Source organism: Macrobrachium nipponense, chromosome 1 (assembly GCF_015104395.2).
Source record: "Macrobrachium nipponense isolate FS-2020 chromosome 1, ASM1510439v2, whole genome shotgun sequence".
Taxonomy (NCBI): Eukaryota; Metazoa; Arthropoda; class Malacostraca; order Decapoda; family Palaemonidae; genus Macrobrachium; species Macrobrachium nipponense.
The window spans coordinates 58,120,008-58,141,803 of record NC_087200.1 but is presented as its reverse complement, the minus strand read 5'-3'; the positions used below and the strand labels follow the sequence as shown (position 1 = coordinate 58,141,803).

At 46.6% G+C, this 21,796-nt stretch overlaps 1 protein-coding gene across 1 annotated transcript in view; it reads left to right on the top strand.

Moving 5' to 3' along the window:
- LOC135218795 (translation initiation factor IF-2, mitochondrial-like) overlaps positions 1-21,796 on the top strand; it is a 290,814-nt gene that overhangs the window by 137,722 nt on the left and 131,296 nt on the right. Inside the window, exon 9 of the mRNA XM_064255245.1 lies at positions 20,005-20,145. Within this exon, the coding sequence (XP_064111315.1) occupies positions 20,005-20,145 (141 nt within the window). The remainder of the gene's footprint in view (positions 1-20,004; positions 20,146-21,796) is intronic.

The window sequence follows — 21,796 nt, the reverse complement described above, 5'->3', positions numbered from 1 at the left end:
AGCAACTATGATATATGGGAGAATCATTGCATAGGAAACCAAAGAGAAACTTTGACTGTTTAATAACAAACCAACACATCAGGGTTTGTTACCACTCCCAACTCCCCCTTGCCGAATAGAGGGTTGGTTATTTGCATACCAAGCGACCACACTATCAGTATGACTACCTTACTCACCTGTATCAGACCAGTCTAGCAAATGATGTGTCTATTCCTTAATCTGCCCAAAGGAAGAAGGAAAGGTACAAGAGAAAGAAAGAGACCAGCCAACTCACTCATTCTCTCATCCACACAATCATCTTACGTAAGATACAAAAGTGCCCTGTTAAGGGCAATGATGAGTTATACAATCTGTTGGGTAGCCACCACAGGACCCAGGGAAAATGTGTCCATAGATCTGTGGGCAACATCCTTAAGATAGAAAGAGGTGAATGTGGACTGGCATAACCAAGTACCAGTGCTCAGCACTCTATGTACAGCCAAGTTCTTTTTGAAAGCCAGAGAGGGACCAATACCCCTAACGTCATGCGCTCTAGCCTGCACAGATGGCTTCTTGTATCCAAAAAGAGAGAGTATTTTTCGACACCTCTTTCTTTGTGTGTCCTGTGCTAACAAAAAGTTTGCAGCAGTCTGGCCTAAGGTGCCGTGTCCTTTTAAGATAGCAACACAGGGCCTGGACAGGACACAACAAAAGCTCTTGAGCATCACCACCCACAAAGTCATTCAGTGATGGAATGGAAAACGAAGTGAACCTATCATTGTGCACAGAGGGATTCTGGGTCTTGGCCATGAATTCTCTCCCACTCTCTTCAAAGATGCCAAGGCCAGGAAGAAACCCGTCTTGAGCATCAAGTTCCTGTCAGATGAGTGATGCAAAGGCTCAAATGGACCCTTACTGAAGTTTCTCAGAACCAAGGAAACATTCCACGTCAGAGGCTTGAACTCCCTAGGAGAACTCAATTTTTCAAACCCCCTAACTAGCAAGGAAAGTTTCCAGGACGAGGTGTAGATACCTCTAAGGCGTAACACTAAACTCAGGGCCGCCATGTTGCCTCTAATGGAAGAAACAGACAAATGTTTCTCATCTCTGAGGAAGGTTATAAAAGTCTCTTATTCGCTGAATAGAGGTTGCAAGTGGAGAAAAACCCTGTTTATGATGCCAATCACAGTAGATCGCCCGTTTGCCTTGGTAAACTGCAGAGGTCGACCTTCTGAGACTGCTGGATATATGCCCTGCTGTTCTCTGAGTAAAGCCTCTCGCTCGGAGGAGATACTTGATAGCCTCCAACCGTGAAGAGACAGGGATTCTACTGACTGATGGAATCTTTCTGCATGCGGCTGACACAGGAGATGCTGCCAAGGGGGAATTTCCCTCGGAACCTCCGACAGCAATGGCAGTAGATCTGGAAACTATTCCACCTGAGGCCACAGAGTGGCTACCAAAGTCATCCTGAGACCCTGCGAACTCATCAGCCTGTTCAAAACTTGGCAGATTAAACAAAACGGAGGAAAAGCATACACCTCCAGGTTGTCCCAGGGATGTTGGAACGCGTCCTCTGCTAATGCCAAAGGATCCGGAACCACTGAACAGAATATCTCCAGTTTCATGTTGAACTGGGTTGTAAAAAGGTCCGGCATGGGTCTCCCCCAAACCTGGAAGAGCTTGTCTGCTACTACCTGATGAAGGGACCTCTCTGTGCCAAGGATCTGATCCTGACGATTGAGTTTGTCTGCGACCACACTCCATTTGCCTGGGATATACCTGGCTGAGAGCTCTACCGAATTGCTGACCCCCCACTGGTGAACCTCGACAGTCAAGGCCTTCCTGCTTGTTCACATAGGCGACCACCGTGTTGTTGTCTGACATGAGAACAACAGAATGACCCTCTACTTTCTCCTTAAACTCCTTCAGACCCAGGAAGGCTGCCTTCAACTCCAAGATGTAGATATGCTGCTGTTTGTCCTCCAAACTCCAAACACCTGAGGCAATGAGGCCACCTAAATGAGCCCCCAACTTGTGAGGGAGGCGTCTGAAAACAGAAGGAAGTCTGGTGGGAGAGAACGCAGAGGGACACCCTTCAAAAGAGTTTGGTCGTCCAATCACCAACGAAGGTGTTCTCTCACTTCCAGAGACAGAGGAACCTTTAACAGGGGGGTCCCCTGCTGGAGACCAGAATTCCCCCCAGTCTCTACTGAAGAGACCGAAGAGGAAGATGCCCATGAGGGACCAGCTTCTCCAGGGAAGACAAAACTCCCAGAAGAACCTGCCACTGATGAGCTGACTAATGTGGTTCTGACAAGAAGTCGTGCACCACCACTCTGAACTTCTCCAACCTCTGATCTGACAGGAAAACTCTTACAACTGCCATATCAATGACCATGCCCAGGTAGAGAATCCTTTGACTGGGTACTAGGTTTGACTTTTCCTGGTTGACATGCCCAATTCCAGACAAAACTGAAGCAGATGATCTCTGTTCTGCAGTAGCTTTTCCCTGGAACCTGCCAAGACCAACCAATCATCGAGGTACCTCAGCAAACGGATCCCTTGAGCATGAGCCCAACTTGATCAAGACGAGAAAGAAGACCCTTGTGAACACTTGAGGGGCCGTGGTCATCCCGAAGCACAGGACTTTGAACTCGAAGACCTTGTCTCCTAGAGAGAAGCAAAGGAACTTCCTGGATGTTGGATGAATAGGGATCTGGAAGTATGCACCCCTCAAGTCTATCCACAGCATGAAGTTGCCTTCCCTCACAGCTGCCAGCACTGAACGCGGGGTCTCCATCTTGAACCGTGTCTTCCTGATGAAGTGATTCAAGGTGGATAAGTCGATTACAGGTCTCCCAACCTCCCCATGCCTTGGGCACCAAGAAGATGTGACTAAAACCCCGGAGACGGACGCACCACTTCCTCTGTCGCATCCTTGAGAGAGCCAAGAACTTCAGAGAATCTGAAGGATATGCCTTCCTGAGCTGTGGCTTGTCTGACAGAGGAGGAAAGAAGTCGAATGGCAGTAGATACCCCACTCGAAGGACATCTACCACCCACTTCTCTGCCCCATAACTCTGCCACTTAGCCCAATGGCCCACCAGGCACTCCCCCACCCATGGCACAAGAGAGGGAGAGGCGCCTAACCTACCGACGACCCCCTTTACCTCTGCCTCTGGGGCACCTTCTTGGCTTAAAGGAATGGGAGCGAAAGGGACGTTGGTCCTCTGATCTAGGCTGAGATGAATGGGGAGGCCCTGCTGAAACCAAACTCCTTGACAGCCTACCAGGCAATGATCTTCTTGACTGCTGCTGGGCAGGGGGGGGAGGAGGAGGAGCCGGATGTCTCCAAGGACGAGACTCTGACTTAGACACAGCCTGGTGCACTAATCTGTCCTTGGTGTCAGCCCAGCAGCGGTCTATTGCATCCTCCAGCTCGGTCCAAGGGAACAGAAATTGTGATTCCAAAAGATCTCCATGCCTCAGTGCCAGTAAGGACTCAGGGTCCACTGATCCTTCCATCCTGGATAAAGCTGCGTCTCCTCTAATCAGGAGAAGGTTAGCCCATAAATTAACACTGAGGTGAGCCAGATATGAAAACTCCTTGCCTCCGGACTGCAACAAACTGGCAAGAGAGGAAGCACTCACCAACCCCTCTGGGGACCTTTCAGAAGCTATCTTGGCAATGACCGTAGACCAGAAGTCCAGCCAAGAAACTGTCTGCAGCATGGAGTCTGCAGCAGACTCCAATGCTGAGGCATCCTGTGGAGACAAGGATGGAGCCACCGACCTCACCTGTTCCAAAGTCAGTCCCGGCTTCAGACGGATGACGTCCAGGTTAAGATGCGCAACATTAAAAAAGCAGTTTGTAGCATAGTACTTCCTATGCCTCGTGAGAGGTGGGGTAGCAGCTTGGCAGAGCCCCAAGAGCAAAACGAATCGTCCTGATCTGAAAAAGAGGCATTAACCTTATGCAAGACCGACTGGATGTGCCCCAACAAGGGAAGTTGAAATGATGACTTGGAATCCTGCGTAACTCCCAGCAAGGCTTCCAATCAGGAAGGAGTGTAAGATGACCGAGCCTGAGTCCTACTCCCCAAATTGTTGAATCCACGAATGAGATTGACACCTTCTGTAAAGGAAGAGAAAAACTCTTGTAAGTCTCCCTCCTACTCTAGCAATGGAGACCAACGACAAGAAGGGTGTGCAGGCATATATAAAGTGCCTACCTCGTGTAAATTAAAGGAAGAACCAGCAGCCAAACAGTCCGAAACACCAACTAACTATCTGGGCTGGATCCAAGCACCAACTCCCGTGACGAACCAACCACAACACTAGGGACATCATTATACTCTCTCCCAACAGATGACTCTCTAACATGGCCGCGAACAGGCACGGGGGTGACAGACGTATGAACGTGTTTTGGTGAGGACTCCCAAATACTCAAGATAGAATGAGAATCCCTCAGAGTCGAACTCCTGGAAGTACCAGGGAGAGGGGCAGGGAAACACTCCTGCTGCACCAACTCCGTGCTCACAACCTTCAACCTCTTGTCAGGCACCTTGAGATCCTTACTGCGACGAATAGGCCCTGGAGAAGAAGTGGGAGCACCTGCAACATGTGCACGAACAAGGGAGGTTGCAACACTCTCGCGACTTAATGCAGAGGATGAAGCAGCCACTGCAGATTGCACAGGGGAAGATACACCAACACTCTCAGGAACATGGGCGTGCTGCTCCTCATTCGCAGAGGAAGAAAGGGCAGAGTCCTTAGCCTTCCAATGCTTGATATGCCGACACAGTGGAGATGGGGGAGAAAGAAAGGAAGACAGCACTGGCTCCTTACACAATCTCTTCACAGGAGGTGGGGGTGATGCAACATGCTTGCTTCCAGTCCTCCCAGCCGGCATGGCAGCCAACTTATCCTCTAAAACAGAGTCCACTCTCTTAAGAACTGCCTGGCATAAAGCCTCAGATGGATCAGCAAGAGAAGGTCCAATGACATGGAAGGGAGATGCAGCAAACTGGGTGGCAGAGATGACGTCATGGCAGCAAATGATGATGATATGTACAAGCGAGGCAGCACAGATGAGACGACTGGGAGTGACGTCATCGATGGAAGTGACGTCATAAGCAGCGATGATGTCACGGCTTCCCCTCAATCCGAACAAGAAGCAGACCACACTAGCATAGGGATACAAAATGACTGACCCAGTGATGTCACCAGCGGGACTGCTGCCACGGCTTCCCTCTGACTCGAAGAAGCAGCAGTCGTCACTGGCGGTGCAATAGAAAATGGCTGACCTCAGCTACGCACAAAGACGAGGCCAGGAGGAAGGGGGAGGGCCTGGACAGCATGAGGAGGGGGGTAGCGAGCATCCATGAAGTGTGTCAGCAAACCCTCCAAGGATGATGGACCCCGTAGCCCAAGCGTCCCCCAAAGTGCCGCTATTTTGGATGCCTCCGAATCTGAAATAAAAGACATTGATGAAAAAGCCTCCTCCCTCTCAGGAATCAAATTAACTCGCAAAGAAGAAGAGGTGGCATCACATAAATCAACCTGAGGGCCTCCTGATACTTCCGACGAATCGAGGAAAGAAAAGGAAGGGGACAAAGGCACAACACTAGCATGGGGTGTGACAGTAGTAGGAGACGAAGCATTGGGAAGAGAAGGAAAACCCTCCCACAAAGGAAGATTAGAAACCCTACAATGCTCCCTCTTACTATAAAATAACTCCCACTGCTCTCTAGGTCACAGATGGCATTCCGTGCAGGGATTCGTTACTGTACAAATGTTAGAGCGACACCTACTGCAAGTGACGTGTTGGCCGGTCGCAGTCGAAGCTAAAAAACGAGAACACGGAAAACGTGGAATTCCATGGCACACACGTTGACGAGGCCGAGATGGAGCAGAAGAAGCCGTAATAACAGCACACACACACTAAAATAAACGAAACGGGCATTGAACCAGGTAAAGGCCGAGAGAGGTCAACCATAACTCTCGTCCAGGCAGTTAAGAAAAGACTGACACGGTGGTGTGGGTGCGTGGTCCTTGACCACTCTTCACCCGATATATGCACGGCATTGCAGATCTCACAGATTCCTTGCTTTCAATTGCGATTTACCAGATCAGCTAGGCCCTAGAAATTTCTATTGTAAGGACCGAAGGTTTGTCTCGCGCATGGATGAAACAATTTCAGTTTAAACTGCAAGTTGTATATGAAGCTGAGAAAACAATGTTCAGCCTGCTAATAACTATTGTCGTGCATCGGCAACAAACTTTGATATGCCATTAAACACAACCATTGATAAAATTTAGAGAAAATTATTTTAATCAAAACTACTGGGCATGAAAGAGCACATTTTACTGTTGTTCTCACGCCAATAAAAGATCATTAACTTAAAGTTCGTATTACGATGAAATCAAGTAAAAATAGCAAATGGTATCACTGAATTTTTACGCAATCTGTTAATTAAAAAAATAATTTAGTTCACAATGAGACATATTACAGTCATATTTTGACTTAAAAACATGTCATATAGTGAAAAATTACCTTGTCTTATATAAGTAAAGTATTGAGATATTCATTTATATTTACTAAAAACAGGAAAATTCGCTCGGGATTGAGTTAAATATGGTGAAATAAACTTGTATATGCTATCAGATGATTTCCAAACCAAACCATTGACCACTATGTTAGTATTTTATAATACAATATGAGAATACATACAATATTTTTGGATACATTTAGTGAAGTAATATATAATTAAAAAAAAAGATTCTTGGAAAAGATGCATATTCAACAATCTTGAGCGAAGGGACGGGTAATAGGGGGGGTATTTCGCTGGCGACACGAGCCAATCGCCCAGAAAATAGATTTTTCCTTACGTCAAAATCCTTTTTCTGGGCTCAGCGTGTCGCTTGCGCGAAATCGTACCAGAGAAACAGCACAAGATTGTAAAGAAAGTAAACAGAATATAATAAAACAAAATAGGTCTCAAATAAAAGATACAAATAAATGAATGAATATAATTGCTAAAAAGATACAAATACACAGTAAAACAAAATCAGGAATTATGCTTAAATTACCCTTAAACTAATTATGTTAATTAAAATATAAGTAATTATATATACAAATAGGTAAAATGATTACCTATCATAATAAATCTGTGTAAACAACATGTATCAAAATAGAAATAGCAATTAATATAAAGTTACATAAATATTTGATCAATCACAAAAATATATATCTCAGGAATGTATATGACTTAATATACAAAACCCGTAACCATTGTAATATGATGTATCCCCTAGCATAAAAATAAAAGGGGATAACATCTATGAGATCAGTATGGTAATCAGCTGTGTGTCCCTAACCAGACAAAAGGGACACTATATAATCATAAAGCAGCTAAGACACAAGGTGAATGCTAAGCTAATGAACAAGGTAGGAATAGACGAACTGTTGGGTGAGGCAGGTAGAAAGGAGGACTGAATCTTCTACTATAATCTAACTAGAGTCAGGGGACTATGTTACCGCTGCTACTGCTGGGAATTTCAGAGCTTCCAAGGACTTAAGGTAGTGACGTTTGAACACTGTCGGCGATTTCCATCCGGTATACTTCTTTAAATCATCAAAATTCATATGCTGGAAGTAATTAATTGAGGTGGCTACTGCCCTGACATCATGTGCTTTTGGCAAAGGAGTCAGGATTGGCTTGTTTGATAAAGTACAGGATTTGTTGCCTGATGCCTTTAGTGGATAAAGTACCACCTTTTTCCCCCTCCTAAAGAGGGGCCCCGTCCCGGATGAAGAAGGAGGTCCTGGATAGAAAGGCTCGTAAGGTTGAAACTGGACAAAGGGAAACATCTTGCGGAAGGGGTAATACCTTCCAAGGTTCCCACCTCATCAAAGGATCTTCATTCTTTGCTAAAAAAAACTACGTTCCGGAGAAAGTAGCACTTCCCCTGTGGGAAGGAATTGAACATGATCCGGGTCTCTGGATAAAGCCGACAGTTCTGAAATTCTTGCTCCTGAAGCTAGGCTTAATAAAAACAGAGTTTTCCTTAGGAGCATCATAAACGAGCATGTGTCATTATCGTGTTTCGGAAGCCAGTTTTTAGAACATCGTTTAAGAACCATGAAACTGACGTAGGCCTGACAGAGGGCCTAAGTCTAGCACATGCTTTAGGAATAGACGAGAAATAGGTATCTGTCAAGTCTATGTTAAATCCAAATTGAAATATCTTTTTCAATGCTGACTTGTTTGTCGTAAATGTGCTAGCTGCTAAACCCTTTTCAAATAAAGATCTGAAAAAGGATATAGCAGAATTAACTGTCATGAATCTGATATCTGACTCCCTCAGGAAGATTGCTAACTTTTTGACGGCAGCATCATACTGCCTCAAAGTTGAATCCCTTTATCGGATTCCCAGGAAAAGAATATTCTGAGGGTCAATATTCGCATCTCTTTTTGCCGCAAACTTCATGAAATCCATAAAGTTAGGGTTTGAGAATCCCTGAGGAAGCGAACACAGTCTTCGTTTGTACTGACTGGGAGAGCTTGGGACTGGGGATCCAAGAAGGGAACGAAGGCCCAGTTCCAGAATCATGGGGTACCAATTGCTCTTCGGCCAGTCTGGGGCTACTAGAGCCACTTGACACCCTGAATGTCCTGAGTTTTGTCTAATACTTCATAAGGAGATTCACTGGAGGGAAGACGTAAATCTTCTCCCAGTTGTTCCCAGTCCAGAGCCAGGGGCGTCCGTGGCGTAAGCCAGAGGGTCCAGGTTGGGAGCTACATAAAACACGGTAGTTGTGTTTGCTTGTGATGCGAAGAGATCCACCTGTAGCCCTGGGACTCTTTGAAGGATCCATTGGAACGAACTCTCGTCTAGAGACCATTCGACTCTAGGGGTACTGATCGGGATAGGGCGTCTGCTATGACGTTTCTCACTCCAGCTATGTGGGTGGAGGAAAGATGCCAACGAGTTTGTCTGCCAGGGAGAAGATGGCTATCATGACGTGGTTTAGATGACGCGACTTGGAGCCTCCTCTGTTTATGCAATGTACTACCACTGCGCTGTCCAAGACTAGCTTTATGTGGGAGTACCTTGGTGGGCGTAATCTTTTCAGAGTCAAGAAAACTGCCATTGCCTCCAGTACGTTTATATGGAAATGACGGAAACTGGGGTGACCAAATTCTTGAACCTTTTTGACTTGGGAGTACCCTCAGCCGCTTAAGGACGCGTCTGTGTGGATGGTGATCCCTGGTGGAGGGAACTGAAGAGGAACTGACACTGACAGATTCTTGACTTTTGCCCACGGCCGAAGCCGGTTCTTTAGAATCAGAGGCACTGAGGATAGCTTGTCCTGGACCTGACATTTGCTCGTGAGCGCCAGATCCTGGTTAGATCTTTTAGTTTGGCTTTCATTAAAGATGTTCGTTACTGAAGCAAACTGGAGAGAGCCGAGGATCCTTTCCTGAGCTCTCCTGGATGCTAGTTTGTGACTTAGAAATTGCTTGACTGACTTCGCTATTTCTTTCCTTTTGGTGGATGGAATCGACAGAGTGTGTGAGGATAGATTCCATTGAATGCCTAGCCACTGAAAGTTTGACTCTGGAGTGAGTCTTGATTTGGATCTGTTTATCTTGAATCCTAGATATTCTAGGAATTGGATCACTTTCAGTGTGGCCTTGTTGCATTCTTCGACTGATGGGGCCCAGATCAACCAATCGTCGAGATAACGCTACTACCATAATCCCTTGAGCTCTGAGCTGTTGCACTACTACTTCCGCTAGCTTCGTGAACACCCTGGGTGCCACGTTGAGCCGAACGGGACTACCTTGAAGGAGAACGTCTGATCTCCTATCTTGAATCCCAGATACGGACGGAAGTGTCTTGCAATAGGGATATGATAGTAGGCGTCTGTAAGATCGATAGAGGTGGTGACGGCCCCACGGGGGGGAAGTAAGGTCCGCACCTGTGAGATCGTGAGCATCTTGAACTTGTCGCAGCGGATGGCTAAGTTTAAGCGGGACAAGTCTAAGATTACCCTTCTTTTGTTTGAGCCTTTCTTTGGAACGCTGAACAAGCGACCTTGAAATTTTAACCTCTTGACTTTGACTATAGCTCCTTTCTGAAGGAGGTTCCTCTGCGTACTCTGTCAATTCCTTGGAAGGAAGTTGACGGAAAGGTCTGGCTGGAGGTGGGTTCGTCAACCAGCTCCAACCCAGCCCTTTTGACACTATGCTCTGAGCCCACTGGCTGAAGTTCCACCGGTGGTCGAAAGTGAAACACCGCCTCCTCCTACCTGAAGTTCTTCATTGGTCTGGTAACCCCCTCGACCTCCTCTGAAGTGCTTTCCCCTATTGAAGGGGCCTCCCGATCCTCTCCCACGAAAGGACCGCTTACCTCTGCCTCCCTTGTTCGAGCGGTCATACTCTTGAGAAGCTTGACTCTCGAAGGCTTGATTGTAAAGCTGGAGAGATGGCGTATGAGGTGGAGGGATGAGGCTGAGGGGATATCACATAAATAGGCTGTGATTGACCTTTAGACGTGGAGGGAGGCTCGGGCTGTTCTGCAACTAACGGGCACTGTATGGCAACTTGTTGAGGGAAGCGCGGTTGCTTCTTTTGGTAAGGCTGGAAACGTCTGGGTTTTCCTTGCCCCTTACCTTTTGGTGTCAGTCTTGCCTTCTCCTAGCCGTAAGACCCCAACGGTCCTTAAGGCTCTGGTTCAACCTCGTAGCCTCTGCCTGGACTTCCTTTACCATAGCCTCTGGGAAGAGATCTGCGCCCCAGATGTTAGAAGAGAGTAACCTATTCGGTTCATGACGAATGGTTGCCTCTAGCAGGACATGCTTCCTACAATTCGTTCTGGCAGTGGCAAACTCGAACATATCTGACTGCACCGTTTGAGTCAGGGCTTTGGTCATAAGCTTAAAAATTGGTTCTGAACCATAAGCCATGGTTTGCTACCTCAGACATAGCCCATCAGGTTGGATTGAAACCTGGAGCTAGTCGTGTTTTCGAGTCAAATTCCGCTTGAATAAGACTATCAGGGAGCCTGGGCAGCTTTTCACCAAACTGCTCCATAGCACAGTCAGGTTTGAGTTTGCCAGCTGTGAAAGTATTAGGCAAGTTTCTTTCCCCCAATTCAAATTTCCAATATTGAAGGGAGCAACGGAGATGTTGGGGTCTGCTTCTTTTAACTGAGGCATGGGTTCCCCTTTCTGAGCTGCTGAGATGGTCGACCTAGCTATCTTGGTTAGGAAAGGGAGCGGGGTACTCCTCGTCCATCGTAAAAATGGTAAAGGGACTTTTGAATGGTTGGATCTTGGTGTTCGATAACAGTCCATGTCCTCTAAACATCTGAGCCATTCTCGCTGAGCCTGGTCTCGAGAATAGAGGACTGTCTCCTTTGGTACCCTGTCATCCCTAACCATAGCCGAAGGCGTGAGCCTAGCGTAGCCTATGAAGGGAGGCTGTAGGCCTTCCGGGTAGAACTCGAAGTCCTCTATTCTTCGAGTTCCAAACTCCGGTATGGAGATGAGACCATCTTGGAAGGGGGCGTATGATGCTACTCTCCAAGGATTGTTTCATGGAGAAATAAAGCGGGCAGCGAGTCATGCGGGGAAGCTGAGATCCGCTAGTGTTTGGAGGTTGAGGAGGAGCAAGAGGGGCTTCTCTTAGACCGGCTATAATAGTGTCCTGAGAAGTGATCCTGTCGACAGGCGGGATATCATATGTTCCATACTCGTCTTAAGGGAGGCCCCCACTAGGTCGCCCACCTGTTGCAACAGGCCAGCATTGGTGTCCAAAGCCGGAGCTGCTGCGGAGGTGGAGGGGAGACTCTGAATAGGCACCAAAGGTAGTGGAACTGGGTGATACTGCCGGGGGGGTGCGGGATTTCTCCTTAGGTTTACTCTTTGAGGACTTTGAGCCGGAGCTAGACCCTTTAGACCTGTCTGGGCCGGGATTACGAGCCGGAGACTTGCGCGAGGAAGAAGACGAGGACGTCTTCTTCGAAGACGATGACGTCTTAGTCAAGGTCATATGTTTGGACTTGATCTTAGGTCTAACCGAAGCCTCTGGAGGAGTATATAACTCATCACCCGTAAAGCCTTGGAAGGATGGAGAGGTTGCAGGGAGAAGAAACAGTCACTCCCAAGGGAGACCCTTGGGTACTGCATTACTTACCTCGGCCAACAGGTCGTCTATACCTACCATAGGTTCAACATTTATATCCAGGGTTGCGACATCCGTGGAGATATCCTGGTCGTTCTGTTAAGGGAGCTACCGCCAGTTGTGTTGGATAAAGGGGGGGGGGCCCAAATATGAGTGGGTCCGCCTCTACCGGGTCGACGTACCCAGTCGCCTTGCCTCCGGGAAAGATTAACAGAGCTAATCGCTTCTCCAGTATGTAGGGCTGACCCTTGGCGGCGTTCTTGCCAAAACCTCCGACCCAGGCCCGCAGGGTAGCCAATGCCGTATCTCTTACTGCCGGAGCCTGTAAGAGAGGGTATATTTTAGATTTAAGAATCACTTAAAACTAAAACTTAGAATATAACTTAAACTAGATGCCTTAAGTTAAAGTAAATAACGTAAACTTAAGTACTAAAAGAAGCGGAGCAGCATGCGGAGATGGAATACTTACGCCTTCCAAAAGCTGGCTCACCAGATCGTAACATATGGTACACGTCTCATGGTACCAGACCTGATGTCCCCGTGCGGAGTCGCGCATGGAGCATGGGACCGGCAAACTTCGTGTCCACAGGGGTCCTGAAGTGTAGCGGAACATCCCGGATGCTCACAGTTGGTGGCCTGTAAGTGGGAAGACACATGAGTATCTTAAAGGGAGAACACTTACAGACTAAGGACAAAGAACTCCGTTACATGCCGGAGCTCGGAAAAAAATTTTGCATAACCCCTCCCTGCATTGCCTGAATAGGCTATAATCCCGGAGAGATCCGGTAAAATGAAAGGGAGGGGTAGGATGGTTTAAGAAACTTAAGATAAACTTAAAGATAACTTAAACCTACATGCAATGTCATGCAATGAACCGGACTAGGTCCAGTGAAGCGGAGTGTAGTAACTCAGCAATACGGTACGGTTAGTAAAGACCTACTGTATGCTCCGGTCCAACTACGGTGGACTATACCCTTCCGCTGGATACCAGGGCTCCGATAGGGAGGAGCTCTAGTAAGGAGGGAAGGGCGAGATGACATACAGACTCGAGCTAGCCCGGAGCGGCAAGGAAGTAACGGAGGGGGGGAAGGCCAGGGGCCCCCCACAACGTACCACCCCGGCCGAGCCGAGAAGCGGAGAGGTCGGAACCAGTCAGGGACTGTCGGACTCCCCAGGTCCCTCCGGTGGAGGGGAGAGGGGGAGCCAGGCTCGGGCATGCGGGGCGAGCAAGGACAGACCGACCCACCCCCACCCGACTCTATGGGAGAGCGGGAGAGGGGGGAGGGGGACTGGCAGGCGTCTGGCTGACTCGTGATCACGTAGTGACCACGAGGCGGTAAACTAAGATACGGTAACCAAGCCTAGGCCAACCAACTGATCAGAGAGAAGCTATCGGGAAGCAACCTGAACTGAAAAGCGGTAGCATAATAGGCCCATAGGCTAAACCAAACTGATCAGAGAGAAGCTATGTGGGAAGCGATTCCGAACTGATCAACGGTAGACTAGGCTCTACGAGCCGGGACCTAGGCTAAGGCCAGACGCCTAACTAACCTCACAGTGACAAAACATATAAATATATATAATAAAAATGAAAGAAAGAAGGTAAAAAGCAGGAGAAAAAATCCAGGAGTGTGCGACTAGCCCGAAGGCGAGTCTACCACTCAAAGCTAGTCAGGGGCCGATACTAAGAACCTGGACTAGGGTCTGGATAGAAAAAGCCTACATAAGGTGAAATACATACATGTATGACAACCTGAGTAGACCTAACGACGCTGGATAATCAAAATAGAGCGTAAATAATAAGGGATGTTTCTAGGTATGGGAGACCAAGAACGAAACCCAACATGCGGCAGGACCATGCTGCCATGCTTCCAGCCCCCGAGAACGTATTTGTACCTAAAAAAACGGCAAATACTGTCTCGGGGACGGAAAAAACTCGCTAACCGTAAACAATACTGAGTACTTAACTTAGCTGCTGCAATAGCTGCACGCTCCATATCGAAATTCCGAAGAAAGGGCACAAAAATCACAGAGAGAAAAATAACACGTGTGGACTCGTGTGAGCTAACTGAAAAGGATGGCCACCAGAGGCGCAGCAGTCGCAAGCTGGGGATGGAGTAGTAGTAGTACGAGCTGCTCTCTCTGTGGGACGGCTCCCCTCTTGGAGGGTTTTGTAGTGGGAGATTTCTATTGGCATTTTGGCTCGTGGTAGTGGTCTCACTCGCCTAGTGTTCATACCGACACCCTCCTAGAGGGTGAGCGAGTCAGTTATACTGACCTTTTTCTTTATTTTATTTATTCTCTGGTATGTGTTAGTACATTTACCCTAGAAATAATAGATTAAAGGATATTTCGCTGGCGACACGAGCCAATCGCCCAGAAATAGATTTTTCCTTACGTCAAAATCCTTTAATTATAAGTACTCATCAGCAGCCTGACACTGTTCAATTATGCCAACGTCGGACCAAATCTGATTCTCATTTCATGTTCAATGTCTTTTTGTACTGAATTACCATACAATCTGATTCTCATTTCGTGTTCAATTTCTTTCTGTACTGAATTATCATACGTCAGAATGCAGTGAACCCCCAGAATTAGCTGATAGTATTAATAATTACTATACCGTATATGTAAATAGAGCTTACTGTAGGCTAGGCTAGTACTACTGTATATGTAGTACGTATATGATATACCATAGTATACGCTAGGCTAACTTTTGTTTGTGTTATTAAATTTTTCTTTGTACTGAATTATCATGAGTCAATCTGCATTGAACCTAGAGAATTAGCTGATATTAAGAATTACTATACTGTATGTGTATAGAGTATAATGTGTAGTGTAGGCTAGGTATATATGTAAAGATGGTACTGATTAGTACCCAAGTGTAGGCTAGGCCATATTTGAGATCTAATTATTTCAACAAACGATGGATCTTTTGTAACCTAACCCCATCGTAAGTAGCGGAATACTTTATCCACCTTATTCGTGGAAAATTTGCCTACTGTTTTGCTGTAAAGTCAACGCTTGGTATTCGTGGGGTAAACATACCACAGTTACCCCCTGCAAATAGCTAAAATCTGTGAGTACTTGACACCCGGCTTGAAATGCTTCTAGCTGCCCATCTTGATAGTTCAAACACCAAAAACCCTCGAAAAATGCTTATACCTGAGTATTTTAATAGTTTTATCACAAAAAAGCATTGTCATGAAAATATGGCAATACAGTAATTAGTGAATTACTGTATTTCCACAATATACAACCTGACTGTCCTTTACAATAGTAATTGCTTGAGACTTAGCCTGGACACGGCCGCTGAAATCTATAAAGAGGGCAGTTCAGTAGTTAACTACCGGTCTGGTTATTGGATTGGTAGTCCCTCCGACTGGACATAAACATTCCAATTTGCTTTCAGCCATCGTAGTAGACAGACATGTTTACACCGCTCTTACCCAACTGTTCACTGATTCTTTGCATCTTCAGTCCCGGTGTATATCTGTGGTTGTATAAGTCTTTTTGTGATATGAATCCACAACAAACTTACAACCAATAATGAATTGTGCCCCCAGCCGGCATTGCCTCAAGGTAGATGGCAAGAAGTGCAGCAAGATCTTCACTTCTGTTGAAGTGGACCCTCACTTCCTGTGTCCTTCTTGCCGAGGGCGTGAGGGTAGTGGTGAGATTATGTGTGCAGAGTGTTCTCTTTGGTCTACATCCCAGTGGGGGAAGTTTGCTGGGAGGAGGAGATACATTAGCAACCCCAAACTTGTGGTCGGGGGTAATACTCCCCCAACCACACCCATGATAGCTAACCCTTTGTCCTCCTACCTGTCTCCTGGCAACTGTCCTGTGGTCTCTGCCACTCTTCGGGAAAGGCCTCTCTCTCTTTCTGCTTTCTCGTCCGATGAGTCGAAGGGGGAAGAAGATGGGTGTAGGTTGGTGCAGTGGCGCAGTGCACCCCTCCTGACAGGAGGTGTGAGAGCATCTGATCCTCCTCTCCCATTCCCTCTACTTCCTCAGGCTACACTGGGAGGGGTGAGGCGAATAGTAGGAATCCTGTAGAGTGCACTGCGGGATTCAATGTTGGGGCTTACATTCCTGGAGAGTCCTAGGGCCTTACCAGATGTATGCTCAAGTTGTTGAGGATGGACCCAGGGGGTCAAGCACAATTCTCCCTCAGAGGAGAGTAGATCGGGAAGACCGGTCTCTCAAAGAGCTTGAGGGTCCTTTGCTTAGAGACTTGGACACCCCCAAGATACTGAGGACCTTTGTTGAGATTTTTACGTTGATACGTCAGCACAACGATCTTCGGGTGAGCAGCCGCAGCCTCTTCAGGAGACCGTCCCTCTTGCCTCGAATCCTTCTGGGAACCCAAGAGGGAATCCAGGTCTTGACTGGGACTTCCGTTGTCAGCCTTGGCTAACAGAGTAGTGGAACAAGTGAATAATCTTAAAGAAGAAGAAGGGGAGATGCTAGGGTAGGCGTTCCCCTCCAGCAGTTATCACCGGTGGGGGTGTGCCTATCAAGCCATTGGGCAACTTGGTAGCGATATGGAGCAGAGACCTGGGTAGTAGATGTCCTTTGGGAGGGATTTCTACTTCCCTTTGAGTTTCTGCCACCCCTCACCAACCACCCGGGCTGTCTTCCTTCCTACGTAGTGGGATCTGTGAAACACCAAGCACTACTAGAAGAAGTGCAGCAGATGCTGAGCAAGTGCGCTGTAGAAGTTGTGTCAGACTTGTCTCCAGGGTTCTATAGCGGAGTCTTTCTCGTCAAGAAACTTCGTGAGGATGGAGAGCTGTCATAGATCTTTCTCCCCTGAACAGATTCATTTACCAGACTTGGTTCAAGGTGGAGACAACACATTCAGGAAGAATGACTTCATGTTTATGGTGGATCTAAAGGATGCGTATTTCCAGATATCCATCTATTGGCTGTCCCACATGTACCTCCGCTTTGTCCTTGGGGAAACGGTCTACCAGTTCAAAGCACTATGCTTCAGACTTTCGACTGCTCCCCCGGTGTTCACAAGAATGAATGTTCAACTTGGTCTCTGCTTAGGCACATTTGCATGGGATACATCTTTTGAGGTCTCTTGACGATTCCTGCTCACAGTTGCCGCAAGACAGGGATCGACACCTCAAGTTTTGTCAGGATCTAGGGATCCTGATAAATCTAGAGAAGTCTGATCTCGAGCTCAAGAAAAAGACTTTGTACCTGGGCATGCTGATAGACACGGTAGCAGCAAGTCTTCCCCTTGGAATCTCGTGTCAGCAGGTTCAGAGAAGCAGCGCGGTTGTTCCTGCCATGGCAGGAGCAACCACACTGCTTTGGCAAGTCGTGATAGGTCACCTGTCATCATTGGAAAAGCTGGTCCCTCATGGGCGGCTCCACCTTCGGTCTCTCCAGTGGAGCCTGAGGGAGTACTGGTTCCAGTCCCACGATCTTCAGTTAGAGAAGACTTGGATTGGTGGCTAGACAACAGGAACCTTGTCATAAGAGTGGATCTTTCCACTCCTCCTCCAGACATGCTCCTGTTCTCAGATGATGGACAAGGGATGGGGTGCACACCTGCAGGAGTATGGAACCTTCAGGACAAGCAACTTCACATCTATGTCCGAGAACTCAAGGCAACTTCCTGTCTCTCCAAGAGTTTTGGGAACAGGTTATGGGACACTGTGGTGTTGATATGAGCAACAACACCACAGTGGTGGCATATGTCAACAAGCAAGGGGGGGACTCACCTCCCTTGAGCTTCATCAGATAACAGTGCAGGTGCATGTGTGGTCAGTAATTTACTTGGTAGAGCTATTGGCCAGGCACATCCAGCCAAGAGGAATGTATCGGCAGACAAGCTCAGCTGCCAGAATAAGGTGATAAAAACTGAGTGGTCCCTTCATCAGGACGTGGCAGCAAGGCTATTTACTTGTTTGCCACCTGGTTCATCTGGAAGCTAGAGACCTGCTCCATTGTTCCAGACCCGTGGGCCACTGCAGAGGACACATTCCAGCACCCATGAGACAACCTAGAGGTGCACACCTTTCCCGCGTTTTGCCTGATTAGAGCCATGATCAGCTTTCAGAATCTTTGGATGATTCTGGTGGCACCCAAATGGCCCCAGGCTATTTGGTATCCCGACCTTCTGGCTCTTCTCTCTGAGGCACCAAGAGAGATTCCCCATGGTGAAACTTGCTGTGTCAATTGCACGTTGAACGGTACCACCAGGCATTAGAGTCCCTGTGTCTTCACGTCTGGAGGTTATCCACTATCTCTAGCAAGCAAGAGGCATTTCTCATCGAGCAGCAACAGAGATGGCATGATTCCTCAGACAGTCCTCTGCAGCGGTATACCAGGGAAAGTGGGCCGTCTTCTGTGGTTGGTTTCATGGACTGGGTATCTCTCTGGTTGGAGCCACTCTTCAGCAGGTCGTGGATTTCCTCATCTACCTTCGCCGATAGAAGCTCCTCTCTATTTCAGCTGTAAAAGGCTACGGGGCTGCACTAGTCTGAAGGGTGTCAATATCTCGTCTTCCCTCGAGATATCGTTACTCATGAGGAGCTTCAAGAGGTCTTGCCCACCCAGGGATCTCAGGCATCCTGCTTGGGATGTGACTCTCATACTGTAGAGCCAGACTCTTACCTTTTACGAGCCACTTCGAGAGTACTCAGACAGGAATCTGACCCTCAAGACCATCTTCCTGCTTGCACTTGCATCAGCGAAGAAAGTAGGCGAACTGTATGGTCTTTCTTTTGATGTTAAACACTCAAGGGGGTGGGGATCAGTTATGCTCGACTTTGTCCTGGATTTCGTAGCGAAGACCCAGAATCCATCAGTCCCTGAAGCTAGATTCGAGTCCTTCACCATTCTCTCCTTGACTGACTTCGTTGGTGATGATCCAGACAAGATGCTACTTTGTCCTGTTAGAGCACTATGGCGTTACTTGAAGATGACTCGTCCTCTCTGGCCTGAGTGTTGACAACTCTTCGTTAGCACAGGTGGTTCCAAGAAAGAGGTGTCCAAGAACACTTTCTTTTGGTTTCATGAGAAGCCAAAAAGCCCTCGCAGAGTCCTCCCACCAGTCAGTGAGTCTTCGTATTGGAAAGGACCAACGGTTTGTATATTGTGTAGGAACAAATCACAATTTTTGAAAGTAAATTGTATTTTTCCTAATTATACATACCTAGGTCCCTTACACTAAGTGCCCACCTCATGCCACCCCCCAATCTGAAATCTGGCCTGAAAGCAAATTGGAATGTTTACATCCAGTTGGAGGAACTACCAATGACTAGACCGGTAGTTAACTACCGAACTGCCTTGTTTGAAGATTTCAGCAGCAATGTCCAGGCTACGCCTTAAGTAATTCCTATTGTTAAAGGTCCTAGGTATGTATAGTTAGAAAAAATTTGTGTTTCCTAAAAATACCACGAATAGGCAAATTTTCCATGAATAATGTGTATTATATACGTTCCACAGATCCGTGAATATGTGAACCTGCGAATCTGGAACTACAAATAGATAGGGGTCCACTGTTATTTTCATGACTAAATGTTTTAGGATGATAGTTTAAGGTATATTTGGTGTTTGAACTAGTATTAGAATAGGCAGTTGTAAGCATTTTAGAGGAGCTCTTTAGTGTTTGAACTATTAAAATAGGCAATTATAAGTGGTTTAAGAGGGGGTTTTGGTATTCGTGGGTTGGTGTGGTTTGCATCCCCATGAATACCAGGGGACAACTGTATTTAAGAATTTTTGGATTTAGAGGCCTAATGTTATTGGTACTCTTTATAGCTAAATTTCTTTTTGTATTCTTCATATTTCTCATGTTATATAGGTAGTGACATGCATCATACAGAGAGGTACTCTACGGAAAGGAGCTGTACTAGTTGCAGGCACTGCATGGGGTAAGGTTCGCAACATGTTCTCCGATTCTGGGAAACCTCTGAAAGATGCTCCTCCTGCCACTCCAGTTCAGGTAATAGAATGATTGGATTGTAGTTTGAAAGCATTTCATGTCTTGGAAGAGAATGGTTCATGAAACTAATGTTATTTGCTTTTCAGAAGACAAACTTATTATGTAATATCTCATTTGTTCCTACGTGATATACAAACCCTTGGTCCTTTATCATAGGGATATACTTGTGGCATAGCTGGAATACAGCCTTTAAATTCTTGAACAAGGTGGTTAGGCAGTAACTACTGTCAATGGTAGCAGAGAATCCCTTGAAGTCATTCACAGCCTCACTCCTGAGATTCCTCCTGCAAGCATTTGCCATTTCTAATTTCAATTCATCCATTGCTCCATGGATAACTATTTTGCATCAGCAATGGTGACTGCATTCTAGCAGTCCATGATGCTTTTGTCAGGGTCAGCATCAATATCTGCTCAGATTATATCAAAGACCTGCCAAGTACAGTGCTCCCCCACTTTTAAGCAGGAATAGGTTCCAGAACCTGGCATGCAAATGCCAAATTCCCCTCTAAAATACTTATAACTGGCTTATAACTGCCAAGTACCCAGTACCCCTTAAAGTATAACTGTCTATTTTAACATTTCACTGCTTAATTTGTTACTTTAAAAACGCACCTTAAATTGTCATACTAAAACAATTTAATATCATTTCAAATAAAAATACACCCCAAACCGTCATCCCAAAACACCCAAAGTAACCTTACATTACAGTACTCTCTTACTACTGTTATTAAGTAGGCTATATACACCCCTAAAATGCCTATACAGTGGAACCTCGACATACGAAAGTCCCAACTTACGAAAAATTCAAGTTACGAAAGGAAATACGAAGATTTTTTTGCCCCTGCATACTAAAATAATTCAGGTTACAAAAGGTTGTTACTGTAAAGTCCCGAGATTCGTCCGGACCACCGAGAACAATTTAAAAACTCGCGCGCCGCCAACTGAGTAGACTCACCACCATCCTTCCGATCTCCCATTGGTTCCTGATGCTAGTCACCGCCATAAGATCCTGCTCTCCTATTGGTCAGCATCTCTCCCATCGTGCATCTACGTAAAAGCGTACTTCGGTCACTCCGTAGCAGCATCGTTATCGTACGCACACGGAATTCGTTCTTTCATATACGATTTCGTTTGTTAATGTAAATTCGTGTTAGTGATTTTGCTTTTTATGTACTTCATCATGTTGTGTGAGAAGTTAATTAGTACATAACTTAATTACGTATAGTCATGGGTCCCAAGAAAGTTGCTGAAGTTCACGGAAAGAAGAGGATGCTTTCTATGGAGACAAAAATGGAGATCATTAAAAAGTATGAAGCTGGCATGCGGTTGAGTGTGATCACTAAGGAATACGGCCGAAATCCATCGACGATAGGCACCATCCTTAAGCAGAACGAAGCCATCAAAGCAGCTACACCTTCCAAGGGCGTAATTATTTTGTCCAACATGAGGAGCCACGTGCATGATGAGATGGAGAGGCTGCTTCTTCTATGGATTGAGGACAAAGAAATTGCTGGCGATACAATAACCGAAATGGCAATCTGCCAGAAGGCCAGCGCTATTTTCGCTGATCTGATTGCCCAGGCCGAAGACGACAGAGGAGAAGGGACATCGACGGCAACCCCAGACTTCAAGGCTTCTCGGGTGTGTTTGA